The sequence below is a fragment of the Symphalangus syndactylus genome, chromosome 8 (genome assembly GCF_028878055.3).
Source record: "Symphalangus syndactylus isolate Jambi chromosome 8, NHGRI_mSymSyn1-v2.1_pri, whole genome shotgun sequence".
NCBI lineage: Eukaryota > Metazoa > Chordata > Mammalia > Primates > Hylobatidae > Symphalangus > Symphalangus syndactylus.
The window spans coordinates 41,021,233-41,048,276 of NC_072430.2; the positions used below are offsets into that span (position 1 = coordinate 41,021,233).

The 27,044-nt window shown below is 39.6% G+C and overlaps 2 protein-coding genes across 51 annotated transcripts in view; one reads left to right on the forward strand and one right to left on the reverse strand.

The window, feature by feature from the left end:
* Window positions 1–27,044, reverse strand: part of TTLL5 (tubulin tyrosine ligase like 5) — a 296,508-nt gene that overhangs the window by 70,347 nt on the left and 199,117 nt on the right. For all 50 annotated transcript variants that reach the window (XR_010122049.1, XM_063644172.1, XM_055288714.2 and 47 more), the window contains one exon: window positions 17,125–17,320. Coding sequence is in view for 49 of the 50 variants with exons in the window: in XM_063644172.1 (XP_063500242.1) it covers window positions 17,125–17,320 (196 nt within the window). In the remaining variant the exon portion in view is untranslated. The remainder of the gene's footprint in view (window positions 1–17,124; window positions 17,321–27,044) is intronic.
* On the forward strand, window positions 18,942–19,324 carry LOC129487637 (cytochrome c-like). Its single transcript, XM_055288734.2, has one exon. It carries the CDS (start codon window positions 18,998–19,000, stop codon window positions 19,307–19,309), a length of 312 nt encoding a protein of 103 aa, XP_055144709.1. The 5' UTR covers window positions 18,942–18,997; the 3' UTR covers window positions 19,310–19,324.

Consider the following 27,044-nt stretch of genomic DNA (forward strand, 5'->3'; position numbering starts at 1 on the left):
TCCCAGCGACTCAAGAGGCTGAGGTGGGAGAATCCTTTGAGCCAGGGAGGTGAAGGTTGCAAAGGGTGAATACTGCACCACTCTACTCCAGCCTCGGTGACAGAGCTAGACCCTGTCTCAAAAAAAGGGGGGAGAAGAGGAACAAAGACAGATGCAAGGTCATGGGCAAAGCCAGGAGGGCAGCACTGTTGAGCATGTACACATGGGCAGGTTTCCGGATGGTCCAAGAGAATCAAGGAGCCCTGATCCTGCTAAAGCAGGCCTCCTCAGGACAAGGAACCAAAGCTTCCAGCAGGAGGCAGCCTTCTGGGACAGGGTCTACAACAAACCCTTTCTTTGCAGCTGTTGTTTCCATATTTGAGGGCCTTAAAGTCTGTGTGAGAAACTCAGTTGGAAGTAAAGAGGTACGCAGGAACGGGCTGCCTCAGGCTTCTATTTTCACCACTACATTGTAATAATTGAGGTTAGGTGTAAGGAGTGTTTGGGAAGTGCCTCATTCAAGATGGGAAGAGACCAAAAATCAGAATGAGGGCTGAAGAACAGTTCTACATTGAGCCATCCATAAAGAAATTCCCTGGGTGAGTAGCAGAGGAGGGGAAAAAAATGTTAGTTAAGAGCTCTTGGAAATCAAAATATTCTTTATTAAATTATATATTTAATGTTGTAAGGGAACTGCCATTGGTAAGAATATCTATTCAATAAATGTTGCCACGGTGACAACTATATTTTCAAATTCATCATTTTTCCCCCAAAATCTGGAACATGTAAATACAAATAAAATAATGAGTGAAAACAGCAGGTTCAGAACAGTGAGTTTAGTGAGCTCCTATTTTTGTTTTTTTAAAAAGAATACATACACACCATATATATCTATATATGTATGTTCTCTCTCTCTCTCTCTCTCTCTCTCTCTCTCTCTCTCTCCCCCCTAGTATCTGCACAGAACAACTCTGGAAGGATACACAGAAAACTGGTAGCCTTCAGGGAGAAGAACTGGTTAGCTAGGGGTCAAGGCAGGAGGGAGACTAACTTTTTACTACATATTTGTATTTTTTGAATTTCATACTATGTGCATATAGTTATTTATTACAAAAATAAACTAATTATTTAAAAGACAAAAGAAGTCTAGTTCCAATAACATTTAAGCAGGTAATAAATTATCTGTGAGTACAAATCAAGATACTCAAGTGAAGCCCAAGTTTTAACCAGCTGGGTATAGGATTCCTATTAGATTGGGCTAAAGAAGGAATTAACTGTTCAACACTGGCCACAAAAGCAGATTACGTCATCAGTGAAAGGCAGAGAGACCCAGAGTAAATGGAAAAGACATGGTACCTCAGCTCAAATGTAGGCTTTGTCACTTACAAAGTGGGTGATCTTTTCAAGTTAACTTCTCAGATCTTCAGCTTTCTCATAAGCAATTAAAATTACTTCACCTTTAGAAGATGAGGAGCTTAATTAAAAAAAAATTACTTCATTGGATTTTTGGAGGTCAAATGAAGATCATGTAGGTAACCTTAGCCTAGGCATTCAATAAGGATTTCTTGAAATAAAGCAAAGACCTAGGCACACAGCAGGCACTCAACAAATGTTCCATCCCTTCCCAAACCTCTACCTACCTCAGTTCTACTGAGAAACTAAAGGATGGGATGACAGGGAAGTCCACCTATCAGTAATCCTTTGTGAATGGTAGTTGCTTATGCATTTCTTCAACATATTTTTCTAGACTTATGACACTCACTAGTTGTGAAAGCAAATTCTTAAAATGGAAACATACGTTTAGGCTCCCCAGATCATATTTACTCAATTCTCTCTGACAGAAATAATCTTTTCCTCTTCTGAATGCTTAGAAAAATGTATTTGTATGACTCATCACAGTACATTCTACCGTGTATTATAGCCACTTACGTGTGTACTTTTTCTCCCTTCTGGGTGATTCACACTGGAAATGGCTGAATTTATATATGATTAATTTTAGTTTCCCCTACAGTGACTAGTAGAAAGGTGCTTAATAAATGGGGAAAATTAAAAATTAAAAATAAAAACCCCAATCCCAACTATTCATCCTTTTTTAGCAAAAACTAAATTTCTACACAACAAAATAGGCAAATGTGTATTTAAATCCAGATGTAATCTTGCAAGAGGACCATTTTCTGGACTTTAAACAGTGCCTAGTGTGTTATTTGTGTCCAACTCATAATCAGCCATAAAATGTTAGCCCTTCTGCAGATCTCAAACAAAAATAACTTCACACCTTCCTAAATGTAAAATTTGTGGTAGGACCTTAGATACTGATGTTTTATATAAGATTAGTTTTTACTTCAAACAATAAAATAAAATAATTTAGGAGAACTTACTGCCTAGAGGACTGCCACTTGCCTAGATAAAATCGCTTCTCCCTTTCTTCTTAATATTACTACTCTGATTTTGTTTGGGTCATGTTTGCCCAGCTAAAGAAAATATATTTCTGTAGGATAACACATGATACATGTTCTGGACAATGAGATGGAAACAGAAGTTTCTGGGTGCAGTTTTTGGGAAAGCTCTTTAAACGGGCAGACTTGGCTGGTGCACACCTTGTGCCCTTTCATGTTCCCTGTCCTTCTTCCCACCTAGAGCATGGATATCTAGCAAGAGGTGGACAAGTATAGGGTGAAAGTTACTTGCTAAGGATTGCAGAGAATAAAGACAGAAGGAGCATGGGTTTCTGATGGCACCATGAAGTCTGCAAGAGCCCATCTCTAGATTTCTAACTATGTGGGAAAAAAACCCTTCTAACTTAATTAAACTATTGGTGGGAGAGAGGGTTCTGTTACAAGCAGCCAAACAGAATCTTAACTGATACTAGAAATAATTCTCAATCTACCACAGATTCAAGCTTGCCTAAGCCTCAATACAACAAACATGTACTGCATCTCAGGAGGCAGACGCTCTTTCCAAATACAGTAAAAGGCCTCTAGGTTGTGACTTGTGGTTTGGTGATTATACTGTAATACACTGAATGGATAATGGAATAATTGTAATTGCATACCATGTGAAACTCCAAAGAGTTGGTAATGTAGACAAGTCCCCAGGTGTTTCACCAAAGCCAAGGCTAAGTGGGATGGGATTAAAGCAATCAAACCTGATAAGAAGAAATCCAGGAACACATTCAGGCAATGTTAAAAGCGGACATATAAATGGTTGTGTGTAAACTAGTGGCAGAAATCAGCCTCTCCAGGCACCCTGAGAGCCCTGTACTGGCCCCCATCCTACAGCCCCACCAACTGAACTACTCCATCATGTGAATTGTTCTGTCCTGATATTCATTCATAAAAGGACGGAAGAATTAGATGAAGTTCTCTCTAATAATTTGTAAGAAACATGAGGTTTCGACATACAATATTAACAACACAGGCATAGGAGCTGCACCATCATTAGTCAATGTCCTGGGAATGAGAGAGCTGTGTAAGCACTGGCCTCCACTCAAGACCTAGTCAACATACACTCAGCCTATACATGACTCTTGCTTCTTTGCTGGGTGTGGGAAACAGCCATACTACAGCAAGAAGACTCAGAGAAAAACCACAGTTTGAGGGTTGGCTTGGCCCCAGGCAAAAGACTGGAAAGGCCCTCCTTCTCCCACAACAGAAGGGTGCTCATGGGTGGGAAGGAAAAATTTCTGATAGACAGAACACAGACTGCAACTTGGAAGGTTCCAGGGAAGCAAGATCTGGGCTCTCTTACTAGAAAGATAATACTGTTTAGAGATTAAATTCTGGGAGGATTTTTTTCTTTTTTTAATTCCTTCCAGAAAAACACTCCTTTTAGCCTTCACTCAGGCTTCTTGGTGATGGAGCAGAGCTGGATGCCTCTTTGTAGTGAAATAATTCTGTAAATTCATTTTTTGAGAATGAAGGGGGATAAAGTAGGTAAATGCTACTCTCTATTTGAGTAGGTTAATGTCTATTTGTGACCCTTTTACTCTAATTTAAGATGAGCAAACACTTCTATGCAGTATTCTTCCCACATTAGATTGTGTCCCAATTTGGATAAAATTCCCATGACATATGCAAAGACATTTCTTGTCTGTTTCTCTCTGGAAGCTAAACTATTGAGAGGGTACATTTTCTTGAGCAAGTAAGTTACTAATCACTCACCTTCCTACAATCAGGCCAAGACTGTTCAGAGCAAAGAACACACCCAGACTTTTAGGTAACCCTGTGATGCTGTAAAAACCTTGGGGCCAAGGTGAGAGTGAGAATAACTGTTTCTATTTTGGCAAAAGTAAGCTTCCAAAAGGCCTTTGTCTCATACTGTATGGAGTTCTTGGCTGTCTTCCATTCACAATGTTTGTCAGCTGGGACAAGACTGGGGGCTGAGCAAGAGAAACAGTACAATTTTTCTGGTGCTGCTATAAAGCACTGGGCAGTACTATGACTCCAATAGGAATGTGGCAGAAATCCAGAAGTTGCTCCTCTTCATACAGAGAGACCAAGCACACAAATACCCGAGACAGGACACGGAGCTGTCAAAGATGTCGGAAGCCTTCAGACATATCCTCTCATCTCTAAAACCAATTACGAAGCTCCCCCTCCTTCAGTGAGTAGGAAAGGAGGTTCTTACTACCTCAAATGACCTACTTTAAAGGATACAAAGACAGATGCTTACCTGGACAGAAAAATTATGAAACTATTTTTCACTAACCAATTGAGATCAGTGTGATTCTTCAGAGAGTCCCTAAATTAGCTGTACTTGCCAACATTTAAGAAGCAATGAAGGTAATTACAACTAGATATTCAAATATACTCAAAACTGAGCTTGGACTAGTGTGTGACCTGACCAGCATAGTGTAGCTATGACATAGCTGGCTAAGACTAGGGCTGCAGTTCATGACCACAAAAGCCAGTGAAACCAACTTGCCCTAAGACATCACATGGGTGACCTTCCCTCATTAGCAGCCACACCTTCATCTAGCCGCAAAACCAGTCAGACACTGGCTGACGTTCTGATGCAAATTCAGACTCAGATGACCATAGACTCTGCTTTGCTTTACATTTCTTTCGTATCTCCTTCAATGCCCAGCACTGTTTGATCACACACACATACATAAAAAGGTTGGCAGACTGATGTTTTTCTTTTTGAAACAAATTTCTTTAATAAATGTTCATTAAAAATGATTTATAATTCTGCTTTCAGAGATAACCTGTTAACATTTAGATGTTTTTCTATGTATATACAAACTTATTTTCTATGTGTATGTATGTATTTCTGTGTGCTGACAAAACACGGAATCATATGACATCTGATTTGGAGCCTGTTTTTATTTCATTCAAATATCTATTCTGAGCATTTTTCCCTATCTATAAAGGTAGACCTAGACTGCTGTTTTTAATGGCATTTTTTCTACTATGGTTTATTATACTTAACCAATCATCAATGCTATAAATTGACACACTGAGGTACATCTATATTTGAAGCTATGTAAATACGTAAATATGTTCACAATAGACTTTTCTTTTCTTTTTTGGAGATGGAGTCTCACTCTGTTGCCAGGCTGGAGTGCAATGGCGTGATCTCGGCTCACTGCAACCTCTGACTCCCCGGTTCAAGCAATTCTCCTGCCTCAGCCTCCCAAGTAGCTAGGATTACAGGCATGCGCCACCACACCCAGCTAATTTTTGTATTTTTTTTTTTAGTAGAGATGGGGTTTCACTGTGTTGGCCAGGATGGTCTTGAACTCCTGACCTCGTGATCTATCCGCCTCGGCCTCCCAAAGTGCTGGGATTACAGGTCTGAGCCACCACGCCTGGCCCACAGTAGATTTTTGAGTTAAAAAAAAAAAAAAAAATAGTCCGGGTGCGGTGGCTCACGCCTGTAATCCCAGCACTTTGGGAGGCTGAGGCAGGCGGATCACGAGGTCAGGAGATCGAGACCATCCTGGCTAACACAGTGAAATCCCATCTCTATTAAAAATATAAAAAATTAGCTGGGCGTTGTTGCAGGCACCTGTAGTCCCGGTTACTCAGGAGGCTGAGGCAGGAGAATGGTGTGAACCCGGAAGGCGGAGCTTTCAGTGAGCCAAGATCGTGCCACTGCCCTCCAGCCTGGGTGACAGAGTGAGACTCCGTCTCAAAAAAAAAAAAAAAAATAGGCCCCCAGTACCCCAGTATCTTTTTATTTTTTTCTTTTTGTCTCAAATAGAAAAGCACCCCCAAAATCTTATAGCTCCATTTTGAAACACATATGTATGTGCGCACACACACACACACACACGCATATATACACACACATATTCAGGTTGTTACCAATTTATTTTGCTTTTTAAGAATAGTGTTGTGATAAACATCATGTTATCTATACCTTTTCACATATGCTGGATCATTTCCTTAAAATAATTTCCTTAAAGTAGAATAGCTAAATCAGAAATCTCTTTATTCTTCTGTTTCAAAACTTTTTAACATATATTCCCAAATTGCTCTTAGGAAAGGTTGTACCAGTTTATATTTCATCAGCATGTTTGAAAGGCATTAATTTACTTATCATTCCTTTGATTACTGTGAGAATTACTTGCACCCGATGAAAAGCTAGCTCACAATTGATGCTAATGCTGTTTCTTGTCCTTTTTATGTTTGTAAGATATTTATGCCTTTGGACAAACATGTCAATCTACCCAGATAGTATTCTAAAGAATAACCATTTAGGCCAGGCACGGTGGCTCACACCTGTAATCCCAGCACTTTGGGAGGCTGAGGTGGGAGGATCATGAGGTCAGGAGATAGAGACCATCCTGGCTAACACGGTGAAACCCTGCCTCTACTAAATAATACAAAAAATCAGCTGGGTGTGGTGGCGCATGCCTATAGTCTCAGCTACTCAGGAGGCTGAGGCAGGAGAATGGTGTCAACCTGGGAGGCAGAGCTTGCAGTGAGCCCAGATCGAGCCACTGCACTCCAGCCTGGGCGACAGAGTAAAACTCCGTCTCAAAAAAAAAAAAAAAAAAAAAAAAAAAAAAGAAATAAAGAATAACCATTTAATCATGGTATTAATCATTCTTTTCATTCTTTCTTCTCATAGCTCTATCTAGTAATTATGAACAAATTTGCATACCATATTTAATTGTTCAAGTAACTATTAGTTTTAAAAATGTGTTAATTAATACTTAATGAGCCTTGGGCTTCTCCTAAGATACTTTCTTTAATATCATTTTAATCAATTTCTGTTTCTGGCATGGGAGGTTTAACTAAAACCCCCAAGTTGAAATCATAATGCTACGTATATTTATGGTTAAAAATAATATATAAAAGATATTTGTACATCCGTGTTCATTGATGTATTATTCACAATAGCCAAGATGTAAAAGGAACCTAACTGTCCATCAATGAATGAATGGAAAAAGAAAATGTGGTATGTAGTACCCACAAAAACTAAAAATAAAGAAGTAAAAAAAGAGAAAACATGGTATGTGTATGTGTATACACACACAATGAAATGTTATTCAGCCTTAAAAAAGAAGAGAAAGAAGGGAATCCTGTCATATGCTACAACGTGGATGAATCTTGAAGACATTATGCTAAGTAAAATAATCTAATCACAAAACCATTCCACTTAACATGAGGTAATGAAACTCACAGAAAGTAGAATGGTGATTGTCAGAGGCTGGATGGGAAAGAGGAAAACAGGCAGTTGTTCAATGAGTACGGCTTCAGTCATGCAATATAAAAAAGTTCTGGAGGGCCGGGCGTGGTGGCTTACGCCTGTAATCACAGCACTTTGGAAGGCCAAGACGGGCGGATCATGAGGTCAGGAGATCGAGACCATCCTGGCTAACACGGTGAAACCCCGTCTCTACTAAAAATACAAAAAAAAAAAAAATTAACCGGGTGTGATGGAAGGCGCCTGTAGTCCTAGCTACTCAGGAGGCTGAGGCAGGAGAATGGCGTGAACCTGTGAGGCAGAAGTTGCAGTGAGCCGAGATCGAGCCACTGCACTCCAGCCAGGGCGACAGAGCGAGACTCCATCTCAAAAAAAAAAAAAAAGTTCTGGGGATCTGTGGTACAGTATGCATATAGTTAACAATACTGTGCTGTATACATAAAAATTATTAAGAGGGTACATTTATATGTTTTCTACCTAAATGGAAAAAAAGGTGATACACAATTATAAGAACAACTATCTTTTGACTTTTTTTTTTTTTTTTCTGAGGTGGAGTTTCACCCTTGTTGCCCAGCCTGGAGTGCAATGGCCGCGATCTTGGCTCACTGCTACCTCCGCCTCCTGGGTTCAAGTGATTCTCCTGCCTCAGCCTCCTGAGTAGCTGGGATTACAGGCATGTGCAACCATGCCCAGCTAATTTTTTGTATTTTTAGTAGAGACGGGGTTTCTCCATGTTGGTCAGGCTGGTCTCGAACTCTTGACCTCAGGTGATTCGTCCATCTCAGCCTCCCAAAGTGCTGGGATTACAGGCGTGAGCCACTACACCGGGCCTTTTATTGACCTTTTATCATGGGTCAGGCATTGCTTTAAGTGCTTTAGGTTATCTCATTTATCCCTCCCAATCATATGACCTGTGTCTCCTCATCATCACCATTTACAGAAGAAGAAACCAAGGCACAAAAAATGTTAGGAAACTTGTTCATAATTGCAGAGGTACTGAGTAGTAAGCTGGGATTGAAACCCATGGAGTATGATTTAAGAACCTCACTATACTATGCTGCCTTTCTTGTTTATGTTATGTTGATTCCCTTTTAAAGCAAACATATCTAAAGCAAATTTATTTAAATCATATCTCTTTTCTAAAGCAAACATAGCAATGTATCCAGTTTCCGCCAGATGTATATAAAGACAAATTTCATTCACCTTGCTCCAAGATCTTTCTCTTTCTTGAGAAGGAAAGGCTGAAAAAAAATTATTGTCTGTAAGCAAATGTTTGTTACTTATTGTTAAAGTGAAAGTGTGAGTATGTATACAGATAACATCAAAGGATCAGCCATGACCCCAGATACAAAGCTCAACTGGCTAAAGATAGTTCTGCTTCATTTTCAATTGTGTGTTTTATCTTTTATTTGTTAGTACTTATAAGAAATTATTTGTATATCAGGGCCCCTGTTCTCCTAATGTGCCTGTATCTTATGTGTCCTGATTACTAAAATGAAATAATTAGTCAAAGGCAATCTCTAAGTTTCCTTTACAACTTTGAGGTTATAAACATCTAACTTGTCTCTGTCTTCCAATGTATAATTTGTTTTGTTTGGCCCAGGATCTCACATGGTTGGTTTACTGTGCATATCTTCCACAGACCTTACTGTCATATATTCATTAAGTATTTTTCCCCTGGCTGCCACCATCTCAGATGGATGGATTGAAGTCTTTCATCATCTCACACAAAGTTACTGCTGGGAGTCCCTCATATACCTACAAACAGAAACAAACCACAGGCCACGGAGTGAGGGAAGAGAATAAAACTGGTCACCAGATAGCTGCAGCAACCAAGCTGAGTTCTGAATCTTAACTGATTACACTGACCTTTTTTTTTTTTTTTTTTTTAAAGATTTGTGTATACGAGAGTATACAGCAGTGCAGCAGCAATAATGCTGGAATGCCTTATCTGACTGATAAGTATGTAAACTAAAAAGAAAACGAAGAGTCAATTCTGTCGTGGGGGAGGACGGTAGAGTGGAAAGGGGCTTTGGAGGTCCTCTGACATGGTATAAATATTATCTCCACAATTAGGCAGCTGTGTGATCTTGGCTAAGTTACCCAAACTCTTTGAACATGGATTTCCTCATCAGTGGGATGGAGATAAGACTACATCTGGTGCACAGGAAGCATTTACTGTGTGTTCATTTTCCTCTAAGATTCCAGAAGAATATTCCCCTAGCAGCAGCTTAGAAAGCAACATGATGATAACCAGGGGACTTATGTTACTATCAGTAATAAGTTAACACAATGAATGAAAGTCTGTATTGTAATAATACACTAAGATCAGACTTTTATGATATTGAAAAAGCAAGCATTGGCTGGGCGTGGTGGCTCACGCCTGTAATCCCAGCACTTTGGGAGGCTGAGGTGGGTAGATCACAAGGTCAGGAGATCGAGACCATCCTGGCTAACACAGTGAAACCCCGTCTCTACTAAAAATACAAAAAACTAGCTGGGCGTGGTGGCGGGCACCTGTAGTCCCAGCTACTCAGGAGGCTGAGGCAGGAGAATGGCGTGAACCTAGGAGGCGGAGCTTGCAGTGAGCCGAGAGCGCGCCACTGCACTCCAGCTGGGCGACAGAGCGAGACTCCGTCTCAAAAAAAAAAAAAAAAAGAAAAAGCAAGCATAATATGAATTAAGCAAACATGTCATCTGTGGTAGTCACATTTGTAGACACCTGTCATGTTTCCTGGGAGTCTTCTGAAAAACACCTATCATAGAAATAAAATTAAAATAGTATTACCAGTAACAGTGTTGAAAGGACAAAATAATAATTAGAAAAATCATTCCTGTATTATTAATAACACAGGAATTAATAACAACCCATACAAGTGCTCCTACTATCCAAACCTCTAGAACAAACGTCAGGATACTGCATGTGTTGTTAGGTGCTAATCCTATTACTTAATAAAAGTACAAGGGAAGGTAAAGGATGGGCATTTCCAAGATGGTTACGCCCAAGAACACCTTATTAAGATATTTCTTTCATTAAGAATTGAGGTAATTGGGATGACATCTAGGCCTAAGTGCAGGAAAACTTTTCTTTTGAGATGGTGCTTATGAATAGTAGGAGACTGGTAAAGACACCTGATAATAACTTTTCAAACATGGTTTCATAGGAGTCAATAAGTACTCGTTGGCCGGGTATGGTGGCTCACGCCTGTAATCCCAGCACGTTGGGAGGCCAAGGTGGGTGGATCACAAGGTCAGGAGTTCAAGACCGGCCTCACCACTACGGTGAAAACCCCATCTCTACTAAAAATACAAAAATTAGCCTGGCGTGGTGGTGTGTGCCTGTAGTCCCAGCTACTCAGGAGGCTGAGGCAGGAGAATCGCTTGAACCCGGGAGGCAGAGGTTGCAGTGAGCCAGGATTGCGCCACTGTACTCCAGCCTGGGCAACAGAGTGAGACTCCATCACAAAAAAAAAAAAAAAAAAGTACTTGTTGAATGTATAAATTGCAAGTTAAAATTTATGTAATAGTACTTACAGTTGCTGTTTATTGAATGCCTTATTAGCAGCAGGAGGCAGCATATAGCATAATAGCCATGAGCTTGGATGCTGCAGGCTGACAGACCTGGGTTCAAATCCCAATTCTACCATTTATTACTTATGTGACACTGAGAAAGTTACATAACTGATACTATGCTTTTTCATCTGTGAAATGAGGCTAATAAGAGGGCAGCTGTAAAGATCCACTGAGATAATACAAAAAAATGGCCACTTTGGTGTTTGACATATGGTAATATCAATATCACATCCTGAGAACTACAATCATGATAATACACAGGTATATATCATCATCTTCAAATTAGAGATAAGGAGAATGAGGTTCTAAAAGTTTGAATAACCTGTCTTAAGTCATGGACTAGACAGGGCCAAGACTGAAGCTGTGGGTTATCTGACTCCAAAGCCTTTCTAGAGTGGCCTATTTCCAAAACAACTGAATGCAGTATTATTTCATGTATTTTCTATGTATTTTCATTAAATAAGAATAAAAGAGTTTGGCTTGGCAAAATTTACTAAATCAAGTGGTCCTAGGAAAATCAGTAATAATTAAAAGCTAGACACTAAGTATGAGTTCCTGATAAAAGTCAAGGGGAAAAATTAAATAGAACAAAAAAACCAACCAAACAAACAAAAATACAAAGAAGCAACAGGTTATGACATTAAGTTCCAGAGTCAATATGCTCCAGAACTTAAACACACACACACACACACACACACACTCCGGAACTTAAACACACACACACACACACACACACACACACACACACACACTCCTCCCCTCTCATGCCCCCCGTCCAACCTTCCTCTCTGATACACCATTATAAAGATGTATCAAGACACCTCCTGCATGGCTAGACTGTTCGCCTGCTCTTTGTGCCACGCTGAGGAGCTAGCATGTTATTGCCAGCTGCTTGGAAAAAGACAGGGTGCCTGCTGAATTTCTCTTTCTTTCCCCTCCCCTCCTCCACAACACAAACACACAGCAGCTGAAGGCTTGGCGAAACAGAATTCATTCCTGCAGGAAGAGGCAGAATTTTTTTAGACACATGCAATGAACTTTTAGGAGCAAAATAACAAGACATGGTTCGGTTTATATGGGAATCCTTTCCACACCTGTGGGATTGTGCATATACACACATAGCATTAGCAAAAAGCTTGTTACACACTGCACTCAAGATGTTACCAGCAAACTGAAAGACCTCTTGATGTGAACACTGAGCTGCTCCCAGTCCCGCCTGTTATAGGAACATTAGTTTCTGCTAGGATTATTGAATCCAGATTAGTTTGGTAAACTTGGGCATGGTGGGAAGGGAGAAGTAAAGAACAGATGGGGCAGAAGGATGAGAGAAATTTAGCACAGTTTTCTCCCACCTTGAGTTATTTACTAATGTTGAAAATCAAGTCTACTAAAAATTGAAAGGGTTTGGAAAGAGGCCGGAACCAGTGAAGAAGATGTATTTAAAATCTCTCCTTTCTCCCATTATTGTTAAAGGAAACTTCGGCAATTCTGTGTTGGCCATCAAAATGTCCTTAATTTTTCTGCTTTTGGGGCTCTTTTTCACTGTGGATGAGGCAGAGAAGAGAGTGGGAGGGAAGGAAGCAGGGAGTGGGTTGGGAGCAGAAGTTTAACAAAGGATCACTTTAACAGAAACTACTGAGTAATCGCTCTGTCCTGCGCCAAGAATAACATCAGCTCAATGTCTGCAATTAGAATCAGGTCAGTCGGGCCTCACAGCCGGTGCAGCCCTCCTCACAGACCCCAGCATGGAGAGCTACTCATGCTGATGTCACCAGTAGTCACTGTTGCCCAAGAAAGTCCCCGACTCAGCTGAAAGAAAAGTGTTTTTTTTGCCTTCTCCTTCGGGGGCAGGAAGACAGCAGGAGAAGGAAGACGGAATTAGAAGACATGCATTGGGCTGTATCAATATATAACAGATTTGTTTGATCATTCCTAACTCTTAAGATTCTGTACTTCCCCCAACCATCCTGAAATTCTTTTTTTTTTTTTGGAGACAGAGTCTCAATCTGTCATTCAGGCTGCAGTGCAGGGGCATGTGATCTTGGCTCACTGCAACCTCCGCCTCCCGGGTTCAAGTGATCCTCCTGCCTCAGCCTCCTGAGTAGCTGGGATTATAGGTACGTGCCACCACGCTCGGCTAATTTTTGTATTTTTAGTAGAGACGGGGTTTCACCATATTGGTCAGGCTGGTCTTGAACTCCTGACCTTGTAATCCACCCGCCTTGGCTTCCCAAAGTGCTGAGATTACAGGCATGAGCCACCACACCTGGCCCTGAAATTCATTTTTAAATGAGTTAATGTGTATAGAGAACCCGGAACAGTGCTTGGAACACAGCAAGTGCTTAAGTGGTGGCTATTACCATTAAAACAAAAAGGGAGGATTCTGCCTATTCATTAGGTTATTCCAAACCTAATGAATCAGAAATGGGATGGAGGAACAATTGTTTTAACAAGCCCTTCAAATGGTTCTGTTACTCTAGTCTACGGGTCTGCACACTAGGACCTACAGGCCAAATCCAGCCTGTTGCCTGTTTTTGTACATAAAGTTTTGTTGAAAGACAGCCACTCTCATTCATTTACATATTGTTTATGGCTGTTTTCACTCTACCACGGCAGAGCTGAGTAGTTGCAACAGAGATGCTATGGCCTGCAAGGCCTAAAATATTTACTATCTGGCTATTTACAGAAAAAGTTTGCTGACCTCTGCTCTGACTTAAAACAATGTTTTTCCAACTGCTGGTTTTACCATCAGTGTGTAAAAGCTCATTGTTTCAATTTTGTCTTATTTTGTTTATTATGCTCTCTATCATATGGACTGGATCACACCAAGTTTCTTGTATCTCTGTTCCTGAAAACTTCTGCCATTGGCTCTGGGTGACTTTCCTCTCTCACTCTCATGTCACAGGATCAGTCTTTTGCAGGGGTGGATTAAGTATATGACAATTGCTAGATTTATGAGTACAATGCTATACTGAGATGAAGATCAAAGCTCATTCCCCATGAATACTGAGAGATGTCCATTTCCAAACTCATATCCCGAATCAGAGTATAAGCAGAAATTAACACCTTCAATAAGTTGGATATCTAAGTGTTCTGATTGGAGGCCGAAAAGAATGGAGAACTTCCTATGTATACAATGAGAGAAGGGCTGCATGAACTTTTCCCAGACATTATTAGGAGATTACTATGTGAAAGATGCTGTTCATAACATAATATAATATGATATAAGATAAATAAATATAAGGCCTCCTTTAACATCCCATTCCATAAACAGGCCTCTTTTATGGATGAATGCTAGGTAAATCAGGTTTCAATTCTATCCACTGCTTTCAAACAGGCAGTTAACCACACTGTTAGTTATACCAATGGCTCCCTACACTTTAGAAAAATGAATCCAAGTGCAAGGAGTGCATCAGAAAAGTGCCATTGCTATCTAAAGGGCAACCCAAGGACAGAAATACAGAACACTGAGAATGTAAACCATGCTTCAATCAATAATTTATTGATAACTATAATGGTCAGATCTAGCACAGCTAAGCTACAAAGGCATAAAATCTAGTAGGGCTTTGCTTCCACTGTGGAATGATTCTAAGTACCCTCTAAAATAAAGTGCTCTAAGTTTCTACATATTCTTCCTGTTAGAATGTTTAATATCTTGTTTGTTATTTTATTCGTTATAAACTCTTGAAGCTAATGGAATTTAGTTACTTTAGCTCGCTTCTATAGTCCCAGAAACTTCACCCTTACTCATTTTTACCTAAATCAGCTGTGGTTTAGAAGAACGGGTTCGGGGTGTGGGGGAGAAGAAATAATGTTATACACACATATACAACTATGACGAATGATTTTCTGTTTGCTCTCCAGGAGAACGAGATAACTCCCTTCTTGGGAGTTCTGCCTCCTCGCTAAAACAGATATTCTGACAGTTTCTAAAAAACATAATTTCCATATACTTCATAATTCAGTGAAACTAAACCAGTATAATCCTCAGTGAAAAGAAATTCCACACCAGAATAGTAGTACACTACTTTGAATTTTCAAAGGAATGTGAGTTGCTGGAAGCTAATCAAAAGTATGAGAAGGACTTAAAAATGAAGCAGTTTCTAAAAGCGAAAATCAACAAAACTGCCTTTCCTTCCCCAGTCATCCTCCATTTCAAGGTACTGAAGCATAGTTTAAAAGGTACCAACCGTCTAGATTCCTTAGAGCCAAAGAGTTTTCTTTTCTGACTTGTATTTTAGGCTCAGGGGTGCATGCTCAGGTTTGTTATGAAGGTAAATGGCGTGTCGCGGGGGTTAGGTGCACAAATTATTCTGTCACCCAGGTAATGAGCCAAGGACCTGATAAGTAGTTTTTTGATCCTCAGGCTACACAGTGATACTTCCACTATCCAGTATCTGATTAAGTTGGCATTCTCAAGTACTCTGAATGACAGGGAGTTTAAAGTTTAAAAAACTTTAAGGAATTTAAGAACACAGATTTAAAAAACAAAAAAACTAAGATATACATTTGTATCTGGAATTGTGAAAATGCAAACTGGCTTAAATGTGTCTACTATCCCCAAGACCCCAAGATTTTCCAAATGAAGAAAATTTTACATGACAGAAAGCGATGTGGTGATTACAATGAGATGCTATACTCTATGCTTTCCAGATTAAGAAATCTTATGTTTCTCCAGTAAAAATGGTCTAAAGAACTACTTTGCAAATGCCGGCACTTACAATTTCTCAATTATGATGAATTAATATAATGTACAGAGTATACTACCACAGGTAAATATGATCAAGTGATGAACTATGTTGAAATAATAAAATGACATTTTATTATGCGTGGTAGTTGAAAAGATAACACAGACTATAATAATAATTGTTTTACTTAGAGGAAAAAACCTTTGGGAAATGTTGCTTTAGTCTTTGAGTAAATAATAATTTTGCACAAACTCATGCACACTATGTACTACATTTTTATAAGAAAAAAATGATCAGGAGAGCAAACTGATAAGAAGTTATTTCTTCACATAACCAAATGTCAGAAAAGCTTATAGAATCAGTACTAATTCATTCCAATAACCCCACTGTAGAACACAGATCATCTAATGATCTATGTGAGTCACCAAGAAAAATTTAACTCCTGAATTTTTGATGAGGTCATCCTTTCTCTACAATTGGGGCCATACTAATACATTAGTGCTATATACTTATATAGATCCCTCACTCAGGAGTTTCTGGAATTTTATAGACAGTGAGTAGCGAATCAACATCTCCCTACACATAAGTTCCACAACAGCAAGGATTTTTGTGTGTACAGTCACCTTATAGCCCCACTGTTTAAAACAGTGGCTAGTACACAATAGAATCACAGTAAACATTTGTTGAATGAATAGCTATCATTTATAGATGACCTGCATGCTAACATATGTCCATTTCCCACCAGAAGAATTTGCAACTTACTTATTCCTTGAAAATCTTGTTAGATAATGAGTAATATCACGCATGTATGCCAAGTATATCAAGACAAGAAAATAGAACATTTAGAAATAAAGATGCTTAAAATGCAAGCTTTCAGGTATCTTAGAATCAGACCCTATGGGAGGTTACTAAACTAAGATCATACAACAGAAAGGGTAAACACCACAATAGAGATTTTTGTATAGAAGCATTCAAATGAAAAAACACAAAAAACCATGTCAAACACTGGTTAAGCGTCACTTGCAAGCAAAGCCTGTGTTATGGCTCCAGAACAGTTTTTCCTCAAGAGTAGACTCCCCATGAGCTGTCCAAGCCAGGATGGCACGGGGTTAGAAAACTAATCCTACATTTCTCATTCATTCACTTTTTTTTTTTTTTTTTTTTTTTTTTTTTTTTTTTACCAACAGCAGGAAGATGTAACACATGGAAAAGACTTATCTTGAACTACCTGGTGCCGGGCTCGACTCTGGTCCAGGAGCTGCCGGGACTGAAGTTTTTGTTGTTCAAGTTGCTGCAGGGCAAAATGGAGCTGATAGCTGCCTGCTGTGGGGTGATACTTGTGCTGGGGGACCACCCCTGTAGCCTTGCTGTACACGTTGTTTTCTACTTCTCCTTCCCAGGCAAATTCCCCTGTCTGGAGGCTCCTGAAGAGAAAAGCAAGCAGGTTTCTTAGAGTGAGTAGTTGTATGAACAATCTAGAGGAAAGGAGAGAAATATCTCAGGTATTTTTCCTGTATGGAACCAAGCACAGTTTGGAATTACAAATCTACTTGTGTGATATTATCTGACTCCTCCACTAAACCGTAGCTCCATGATGACAAGGACAGGGTCTGCTTTGCACTCTCTTCTTTTCCTAGCACGTATCATAAGGCCTGGCACATAGTCAATGTACAATAAATATTTGCTGGACGTAAAATAACTGAAATAGCAATTTCATTCCCCCGTGATTGCCAGAGGACCTACAAGAAGAGTCCAGAGAGCTTCCAATGCAGGATGGGGGGCTAACTTAAGGTAGGAACAGATGCATGATCATCTTCTCTAACATCAACTTCAAAAGGAAAAGGGTTCATGACACAGAATTCTTGTTTTTTCTCAACCACGTATCAGTTAAATATCTAAATATTTTTTAGAATCTGTTTATATTTGAGCTTATGTCCCTATCACTGGGTAACATAAATGGTGTGGGAAGACACTTTTTTTTATTATTCCAAATTTACCTCATGTGGTCCCCACTGAGGCTGACAATCTGTACACCTGAGGAAGGCGAAGGGCCGGTGGCCTTTTTGAATAGTCAGTATCTATGCTATGTTATAGTATTTGTTAAATACTTTGACTATCTTCCTTTCCCAAATTATTTATTTAGAGACAGGGTCTCAATCTGTAGCCCAGTTGTGCAGTCACAGCTCACTGCAGCCTCAGCCTCCCCATGCTCAGGTGATCCTCCAGACGCTGGGATTCTAGGTGTGTGCCACCATGCCTGGCTAATTTTTACATTTTTTTGTAGAGATGGGGGTTTCACCACGTTGCCCTGACTGGTCTCGAACTCCTGGGCTCAAGCGATCTGCCCACCTCAGCCTCCCAAAGTGCTTGGATTGCAGGCGTGAGCCACTGCACCCAGCCCCAAATTCTAGATTCTGGTGACCATGTCTGTGTACTTCCTAGCAGAAGTCTTTACAACTATAGCCTCCTACATTTCCCCTCTCAGATCATTTTTCCCAGTAGAAAAGACCCCATTTATACTACTTCATTCCCATTTGGCTGGCTATTATTAAAACAAAACACCTGAAGATAACAAGGGTTGCTGAGGATGTGGAAAAACTGGAACCTTTGTGCAATGCTGGTGGGAAAGTAAAATGGTACAGCTACTGTGGAAAACACTTCAGGGGTTCCGCAAAAAGTGAAACACAAAATAACCAAATGATCCAGCAATTTTTCTTGTAGATATATACAGAAAAGAATTGAAATCAAAACTAATGACCGTACAGCAATGTTCATAGCAGCATTGTGCAAAATAGCCAAAATAGCCAAAAGGTGAAAACAACCCAAATGTCCATCAACAGATGAATCTACATACAATATTACTCAGGCTTAAAAAGAAAGGAAATTCTGACATATGCTGCAGCACATGTACAGAACCTTGAAGATATTATGCTAAGTGAAATAAGTCAGTCACAAAAGAACAAATATTATATGATGCCACTTATGTGAGGTACCTATCTAGGTAAATTTTAAAGACAGAAAGTAGAACGGTGAGAGAGTGGGGAGGTCCGGCTTTAGAGCGGGAGTCTTCATTGCGCCAGTGACTCAAAAGAGAATTAAATATGGGTGATGTTGAGAAAGGCAAGAAGATTTTTATTATGAAGTGTTCCCAGTGCCACACCGTTGAAAAGGGAGGCAAGCACAAGACTGGGCCAAATCTCCATGGTCTCTTTGGGCGGAAGACAGGTCAGGCCCCTGGATACTCTTACACAGCCGCCAATAAGAACAAAGGCATCACCTGGGGAGAGGATACCCTGATGGAGTACTTGGAGAATCCCAAGAAGTACATCCCTGGAACAAAAATGATCTTTGTCGGCATTAAGAAGAAGGAAGAAAGGGCAGACTTAATAGCTTATCTCAAAAAAAGCTACTAATGAGTAATAACTGGCCACTGCTTTATTTATTACAAAACAGAAATGTCTCATGACTTTTTTATGTGGGCCATCCTTTAATAGATCTCATACACCAGAATTCAGATCATGAATGACTGACAGAATATTTTGTTGGGCAGTCCTGATTTAAAACTAAGACTGGCTTGTGGTTAAATGAATATGTTCAGTTTTTTAATTTTAATAGTAATTCCAATTCAGTAAATGGTAACACTGTTTACCCCTTCTAAAGATATGATTAGACTTCATTAGTAATGTTCAACTTTTCACAAAGATGGTGAGTGCCATCTTAAAACTTACTGGAGACTGGTTTTATATTTAGATTTATATAACTGGTTATGTGAATATATTTAAATACTGGGGAAATTCCTTCACTGTCTTGGAACCAAGCAAGATTCACCTCTGTTTTGTGTTCATTTGCCTCTTAAAGGTAAGGGTTGAAGATAAATAAGGGAGCAATGTCTATAGTTTTGGCCTTAACTATGCCAATCTAATTATAATTCCCTGTATTTAAAATGGTTCCTTTTACTTATTGAAAGGCATTTTAGTGTGGTTTATGTGTAATATTAAAGATGTATTCAACACCTCTCACATCTTATAGATCTATAAGGTCACATGCTTTTAAAATAGTAGCAAGTTAAACTTCACTCTTGAATTCTTTACAATCTAAGTCAAACTAAGTTATAATTTAGGATTGTCCTTAAACAGCTATTCAGAAACATAAAACTGTAGAACTACGTATCTGTGATTGGGAATGGTGCTTTTGCCAACTTCAAAGGATTAAAGTAATGAAGATATATACAAATTTTAAAATTACGTGTGATCACAAGACTAAAGATAATTAAAAAGAAAACCACACACACAAAAAAGAAAGTAGAATGGTAATTATCAAGGGCTACGGAATTAGGGAATAGGAAGTCATTTTTCAGTAAGTACAGAGCTTCAGTTTGGGATAATGGCAAAGTTCTGGAGACAGATGGTGGCTAATAGTTGCAAAACAGTATAAATGTACTAAATGCCACTGAATTGTACACTTTAAAATGGTTAAAATGGTAAATTTTATGCTAAATATATTTTAGTATGATTTTCCAAAGGTCTCATTTCTTTTGAGAACACTTTTGTCAGCCCTTCCATCTCCTTAACACTTGTGGTTATTCTTCTTGGGACCGTCTTTAATTACACTGTATTTCTTTTCCTTTTTAGGTACAGTGACAAGAAAATTGGACATAGAAGAAACATAAGACTTTCACAATGAACAACCTTGCTCCAAACCCTGATTAAGGGGGCTTAGAAAAATGAAAGGCTGCCTAAATTAAGAAAAGTATTCATAGTGATTTAAATCAGTGTTATTCTTTCCTTTGTCATTAAAATCATTTCAATGACAGAGGTGTAGCAACCCTGGAGTGAGGCTACACAGACCTTCCAGAGTCCTCACCTAAAAGCCATGTGGGGTTATTTGTAGCCTGGGTCCTGATGACTCAACAGAGCACTGACGGAGGGAGCAAAGTGAAATGTTTGCCAAGCTCAGAAATCCATGCTCCTCTGTTGCCTGTGCCCTCCCTCACAACCTGGTCGGGCCTCTGCTTTGGTTTCCCAACTCTCAGAGAGATTTCCAAATCTCTCGTTAAGGGTAAGTCTGTGAACTGTATTCTGAAGCCCATGGATGAAAGGCTTTCTATCCCATAATCTCACCTCTGATATGTCACATCCCTTACTCATCTCCTCCCACAGTTTGGCTCCCACAGTTCAGTTGCTCAATTGTATACCATCTGCTAATCTTCTTGGAGAACACACCAAAAAGCTCAGAGCTTATCTATTAAGTTTTCTGAGTACGACATTTGATCTCCAGTGATCCTTCTTGAAGTGCCTCAGTGTGCATGTTATCAGACAGTTAAAGGGCATGATCTTTCCCAAGAGACTTCTAGAGGTATGGAGAAATATGGTGAGCACTGATCAAATATAAATAAATACTTCAATACATTAGTGAAATGTTAACATTATTCACAAAGCAGGGTGCTGAGTGACAGTAAAACAGGATGACATCGTTAGGAAAGGAGGAGCCTGAGGAACCTATTATCTCTTTTCTCATTAGTGAGGGAAGAGAAAAGCTTACTGAAGATAAAACAGCCAAAACTACTGAATAGCTACTGGCTCAACTAAAGGAACAGAATGAGCTGTGAACGAAAGGGGGAGCCGCCAAGAAAGGTATCTAGGTTCAAGGCAGGAGTGGGCTGATCCAGTGAACAAATGAATACAAAGAAAAGAAACAGGTGAAAAAGAAGAAACTGCTTTAGCTGGCTAACCTTGAGATTTCCACACCAATTAGGGCAGGTGCTGCTTTGAATCTAGAAGGAAATTATTAGTTACAACTGGACTAAAGTTCAGAAAGCCCATCAACAGTGATTCTGCTTTCGTTCCTGCTTTGCTGGTTACAGAAGTTTCTAGCTACAGAAAGCAATCTAGACTCAGTGATTAGATTTTACAGGATTTATATAACCATGAAGCTTACATCAGAATTCATCTCACTGGCTACATTGGTTAATTTGCTAAAAGCTGTTTTAATAACAAATATCCCCAGGAGACATTCACTTTAATGCCTTCTTGTGTATCAGAAATCAAAGTCTGAAACCAAACCAGGCCCCTTTATGTGGGGATGATCATGGACAGGTTTGCAGGTGTGTGAATATAAGGTGGGGGGGGGGGTCTGTGGATATATAAACGGTAGGATAGTGGGCAAGAGAAGATCAAATAAGGAATTATGGATAAGAAAGGATGTGTTCCTCCAACTGCACACATATTGAAAGGACTGGAACATCATAAACTTTTATAATGAAATCTGTTTTTAATCTCATCAGTAACATAAGCCCAGTCTACAAATCACAAAAGGAAGTTTCTCAAGCAAGTAGAGGCTTTTAGCAAAGAGGCAGGAATTTTTACAGTGCAACACTGGGTGCGGGTAGAAATGCTCAGCTGTGTAATGTAATTAAGTGCCACGAGAAACTTGCTTGCTTTGAGTTACAGTGGGTGTTACTCAGCCCATGGTATCTCACACTTAAAGCACAAGCCTTGGGGTTTGCAGTATGCAGGTGCTATAATGATTGACACAGCAGAGGCCAGGTGTACCATAACTTGGCCTTTCCTTGATTTCTGGTGCCCAAGTTTATATATCTAAATACCCCTTTCTAGGCATCTCATACTTTCCATTTCAATCCAAAATTCCATCCCATTCTTGAACCTCAACGAATTCTATTTTTCTAATAATGTTTTCTACTCCTACCAAAAATTTTGAGGTTCAATCATTCTCTCCAAAATTTAGTGTTTTTCCTTGCTCAATGCTAAAACGTAATAGTGTACACAGGCCCTGTAAATATCTTCTAATTGATTTACTTTACTTCTACAACAGAGTATACAGAGCCAAGAGAATTAGCTGTGGGAAGGCTCTGTGCTTAACATCTGATTCAAAGTGAATTATGCTGTATTTCCCCTTTACATATGTAGCAAATAGGCAACAATATTGCAAGTTGTTCTAAATGCTACATTCTCTTATTAGCCTATCCATTTAGAACTTTATCTTACTTTCTATATTGTACTGTTGCACTGCAGGATGAAATGTTTTTCTCTACAACTGCCCTTCCTGCAGCATACCTGCAACCTCCAGCCAATAAACATTGAAGAGCTATACTTTTCCTCTGGTTTAATATCTGTTCCATCAAATGGATACTGGTTTTAGGGAACTTGGAGGCAATCTGAAAAATGTAAAGCAAAATCTCAACGGAAGTTGCACTCTCCATAAAGATATGCAGAGGACTGTGACACTTGTACAGAGGGTTATTCCACGGTCCATTTTCCCAGCCTCCTCCACCCAAGTCCAGCCAAACACAAGCTACCATGTACAAGGATGCCCTTGCTCTTTTTGATGGTGCTTGCAACTGTGAGTGTGCTTTCAATTGTCACAATGATGGGGATGGAGGTGTCACTGACATTTAATAGGTGGAGGTTGGGGTGTTAAATATCCAGAAATGAAAGGAATAATCTTGTATTAAGAAAATGTGTGCTGCTTAAAATGCCAAAGGTGCTTCTGATGACAGGCACTATAAGGCCATGAAGGAGGTGCTTTCTGGGGAGAAATTATTTCTTTACAAGAAAGTCTATTCACTTCAATGGCACTTTGTGAAATGTACAGATATTTAAATCTTCAAGTATTAGGAAGATGTCAAACTCACAGTGGTGGATACAAGTTTTCCAAAAGTCAAACTTTTCCTGAAAAGCTGTAATTTTATCATTGACAACAAATACTGTCAGTTGTATTCTTTGAAGTGATAGGCTCACTGTTTACTTTTGAGCAAACGACTGCCAAATATCCAAATCCAAATAACCCTAGTTTGTCTATCAGATGCTCTTTCAAGTTCAGGGTCACAAATGCCTTTCCTTGAGACAACTATTACACACTAAGCAGCCGAATTGCTTTATGTGTACATCTTATTTTGTCAGACAGAATATTAAAAAGATATACACTCTAGGGCTGAGTTTAAGAAAATAATTATTACTGCTTATGAAGGATACTCTTAAGTAGCACTGGCATTTCTTTCAAGTGAAAATGCTATGGTGGTCAAGAATATAGTGACTTCTACTACAGTTTGGTGCCATTGCCTGGATCTGTGCTAAGGCACGAGCAGTTTTACAAAACCCATCATTGTTTTTGTACCATCGGTGCAAATGTCAACACAGTGAAAAAAGCAGAAATGTCTTAGTATCGGCCGGGCGCGGTGGCTCACGCTTGTAATCCCAGCACTTTGGGAGGCCGAGGCGGGCGAATCACGAGGTCAGGAGATCGAGACCACGGTGAAACCCCATCTCTACTAAAAATACAAAAAATTAGCCGGGCGTGGTGGCGGGCGCCTGTAGTCCCAGCTACTCGGAGAGGCTGAGGCAGGAGAATGGCGTGAACCCGGGAGGTGGAGCTTGCAGTGAGCCAAGATTGCGCCACTGCACTCCAGCCTGGGCGACAGAGCGAGACTCCGTCTCAAAAAAAAGAAAAGAAATGTTTTAGTATCACTATGAAAATGTTTGACTCTATTGCCTTCCTCAAAGGGTCCTGAGGATCCCCCCTCCTCCCAACCTCTCCACAGCCCCCAGGTCCAATAACAGCACTTTGAGAATCACAGACCTGCTGTAATACATATTTTAAAAATTTAATTTGTAATCAAACCTTTTTAAAAACCTTAATATTTTCTTACATAGAAGGAAAATTCTAAGCCCGGATGATTTCAAAATGAATTCTATGCCAGGCATGGTGGCTCACTCCTGTAATCCTAGCACTTTGGGATGCCGAGGTGGATGGATCGCTTAAGTTCAGGAGTTCGAGACCAGTCTGGCCAACATGTTGAAAACCCATCTCTACTAAAAATATCAAAATAGCCGGGAGTGGTGGCTGGTGCCTGTAATCCCAGCTACTCAGGAGGCTGAGGCAGGAGAATCGCTTGAGCCTGGGAGGCGGAGGTTGCAGTGAGCGGAGGCTGTGCCACTGTACTCCAGCCTGGGCGACAGAGTAAGACTCTTTTCTCCCCCTCCCCACAAAAAAAAAAAAAAAAAGAATTCTATGAAAGAAGAAGAAATAATTCCATCCTTTCACAAACTCTTTCAAAAAAGAGCAGATAAAAAAAAAAAAAACTTCCCAACTCATTTTATGAGGTTAGCATATCTCTAATACAGAAATCTGACAAAGACAGTACAAAAAAAAATTACTTTCTTTTGGTCTTTTCAGACCAATGTGCCTGATGAACACAGATACGTAAAAAAACTTTAACATAGTATTAGTTAATAAAATCTATCTATCTAATGAATCAACCAATCAGATATACTAGGATAATATATCATGGCCAAGTGGCATTTACCATAGGAATGCAAGGGTAACTTTAGAAAAAAAGTCAATCATATAATTCACCACATTAAGAGAATGAAGAAAAGTCATATATTAATACTGTTAGACATGAAATGCATTTGACAAAATTCAACACCAACTTCCTGACAGACACTCTTAGTAAACTAGAAAACATTTCTATTCAACAGCAGTAAAGGATGACCTAGCCAGTTTAAGACAAGAAAAAAAGATATTATTCATTGACAGATGATTGTTTACATAGAAAATCTTATAAACTTTACAGAGATACGCTAGAACTAATAAATAAATGTAGCAAAGTTGCAGTAATCATGGTCCATAAACAAAATGAAATCATACTTTTATATACTAGAAATACACAATTGGAAAATGAAATTTTAAAAAGCAATAAAACTCGGCTGGGCGCGGTGACTCATGCCTGTAATCCCAGCACTTTGGGAGGCTGAGGTGGGCAGATCACAAAGTTAGGAGTTTGAGATCAGCCTGGCCAATATGGTGAAACCACGTCTCTACTAAAAATACAAAAATTAGCCAGGAGAGGTGGCAGGTGCCTGTAGTCCCAGCTACTGGGGATTCTGAGGCAGGAGAATCACTTGAACCCGGGAGGCTGAGGTTGCAGTGAGCTGAGATCGTGCCACTGCACTTCAGCCTGGGCAACAGAGAGAGACTCTGTCTCAAAAAAAAAGCAATACAACTTATAATATCATGAGAATACATCAAATACCTAAGAATAAATCTAATAGAAAATACATAAGGTCACTACACTGAATTTACAGAACATTAATGAAAAATATTAAACAAAACCTACATAAGTACAAAGATATACCATGTTGACTCACTGGAAGACTCAATATTGTTAGAATGTCTATTCTGTATTTCAGATATTGTTTTTCACAGTTTCACAATTTCCATTTGGAAATCTGTCTTTATTATTATATTATTATTGAGATGGAGTCTCACTCTTGTACTTTAGAGGCTGGAGCGCAGTGGCATGATCTCGTCTTACTGCAACTTCCGCCTCCTGGGTTTAAGCAATTCTCCTGCCTCAGCCTCCCAAGTAGCTGGGATTACAGGCATGTGTCACCACACTCAGCTAATTTGTGTATGTTTAGTAGAGATGGGATTTTGCCATGTTGGCCAGGCTGGTCTTGAACTCCCAATCTCAGGTGATCAGCCCGCCTCGGCCTCCCAAAGTGCTGGGATTACAGGCATGAGCCACCGCACCTGGTCAATATTTTGTATTTTTCATTCATTAAAGCATATTTTCCTTTACATCCTTGTGCACGGTTATAAGAGTCACTTTAATATCCTTGTCTGTTAATTCTACCATCTGGGCCTTCTAAGGATTGGTCTTCATTGATTACCATTTATTCTGAGGATAGGTCATATTTTCCTATTTCTTCCTACATTGAATAATTTCATATTGTATCCTGGATATTGTGAATGATACGTTGTAGAGACTGGATTGTATTATGTCACTCTAAAGAATGTGTGTGTATGTGTTTTAAGTAGATGGTTAACCTGGAGAAACTCAAATTGCAACTCTTTCTTCTCCTCAGTGGGCTGCAGCTCAGATCAGTTCTTTTTGTGTTACCTGCATGCTTTGAAGTATGTCTTGCATATGCATTAGTCAGGGGTCAGTCAGAGATTTGGGAACATTTTCTACATAGAATTTAGGCTCCCCTTTTCTGGAGATGTCTCATTTCTAGAGTTCGTCTCTCTCTCTACAGCAGATGTGGTTGTCCTGAACTCCATCTTCCAGTTCACTAAGCCAGTTAGACTGCAGATTTTTGGGGCAAGTTTTATCTGCTCCATGTGGTG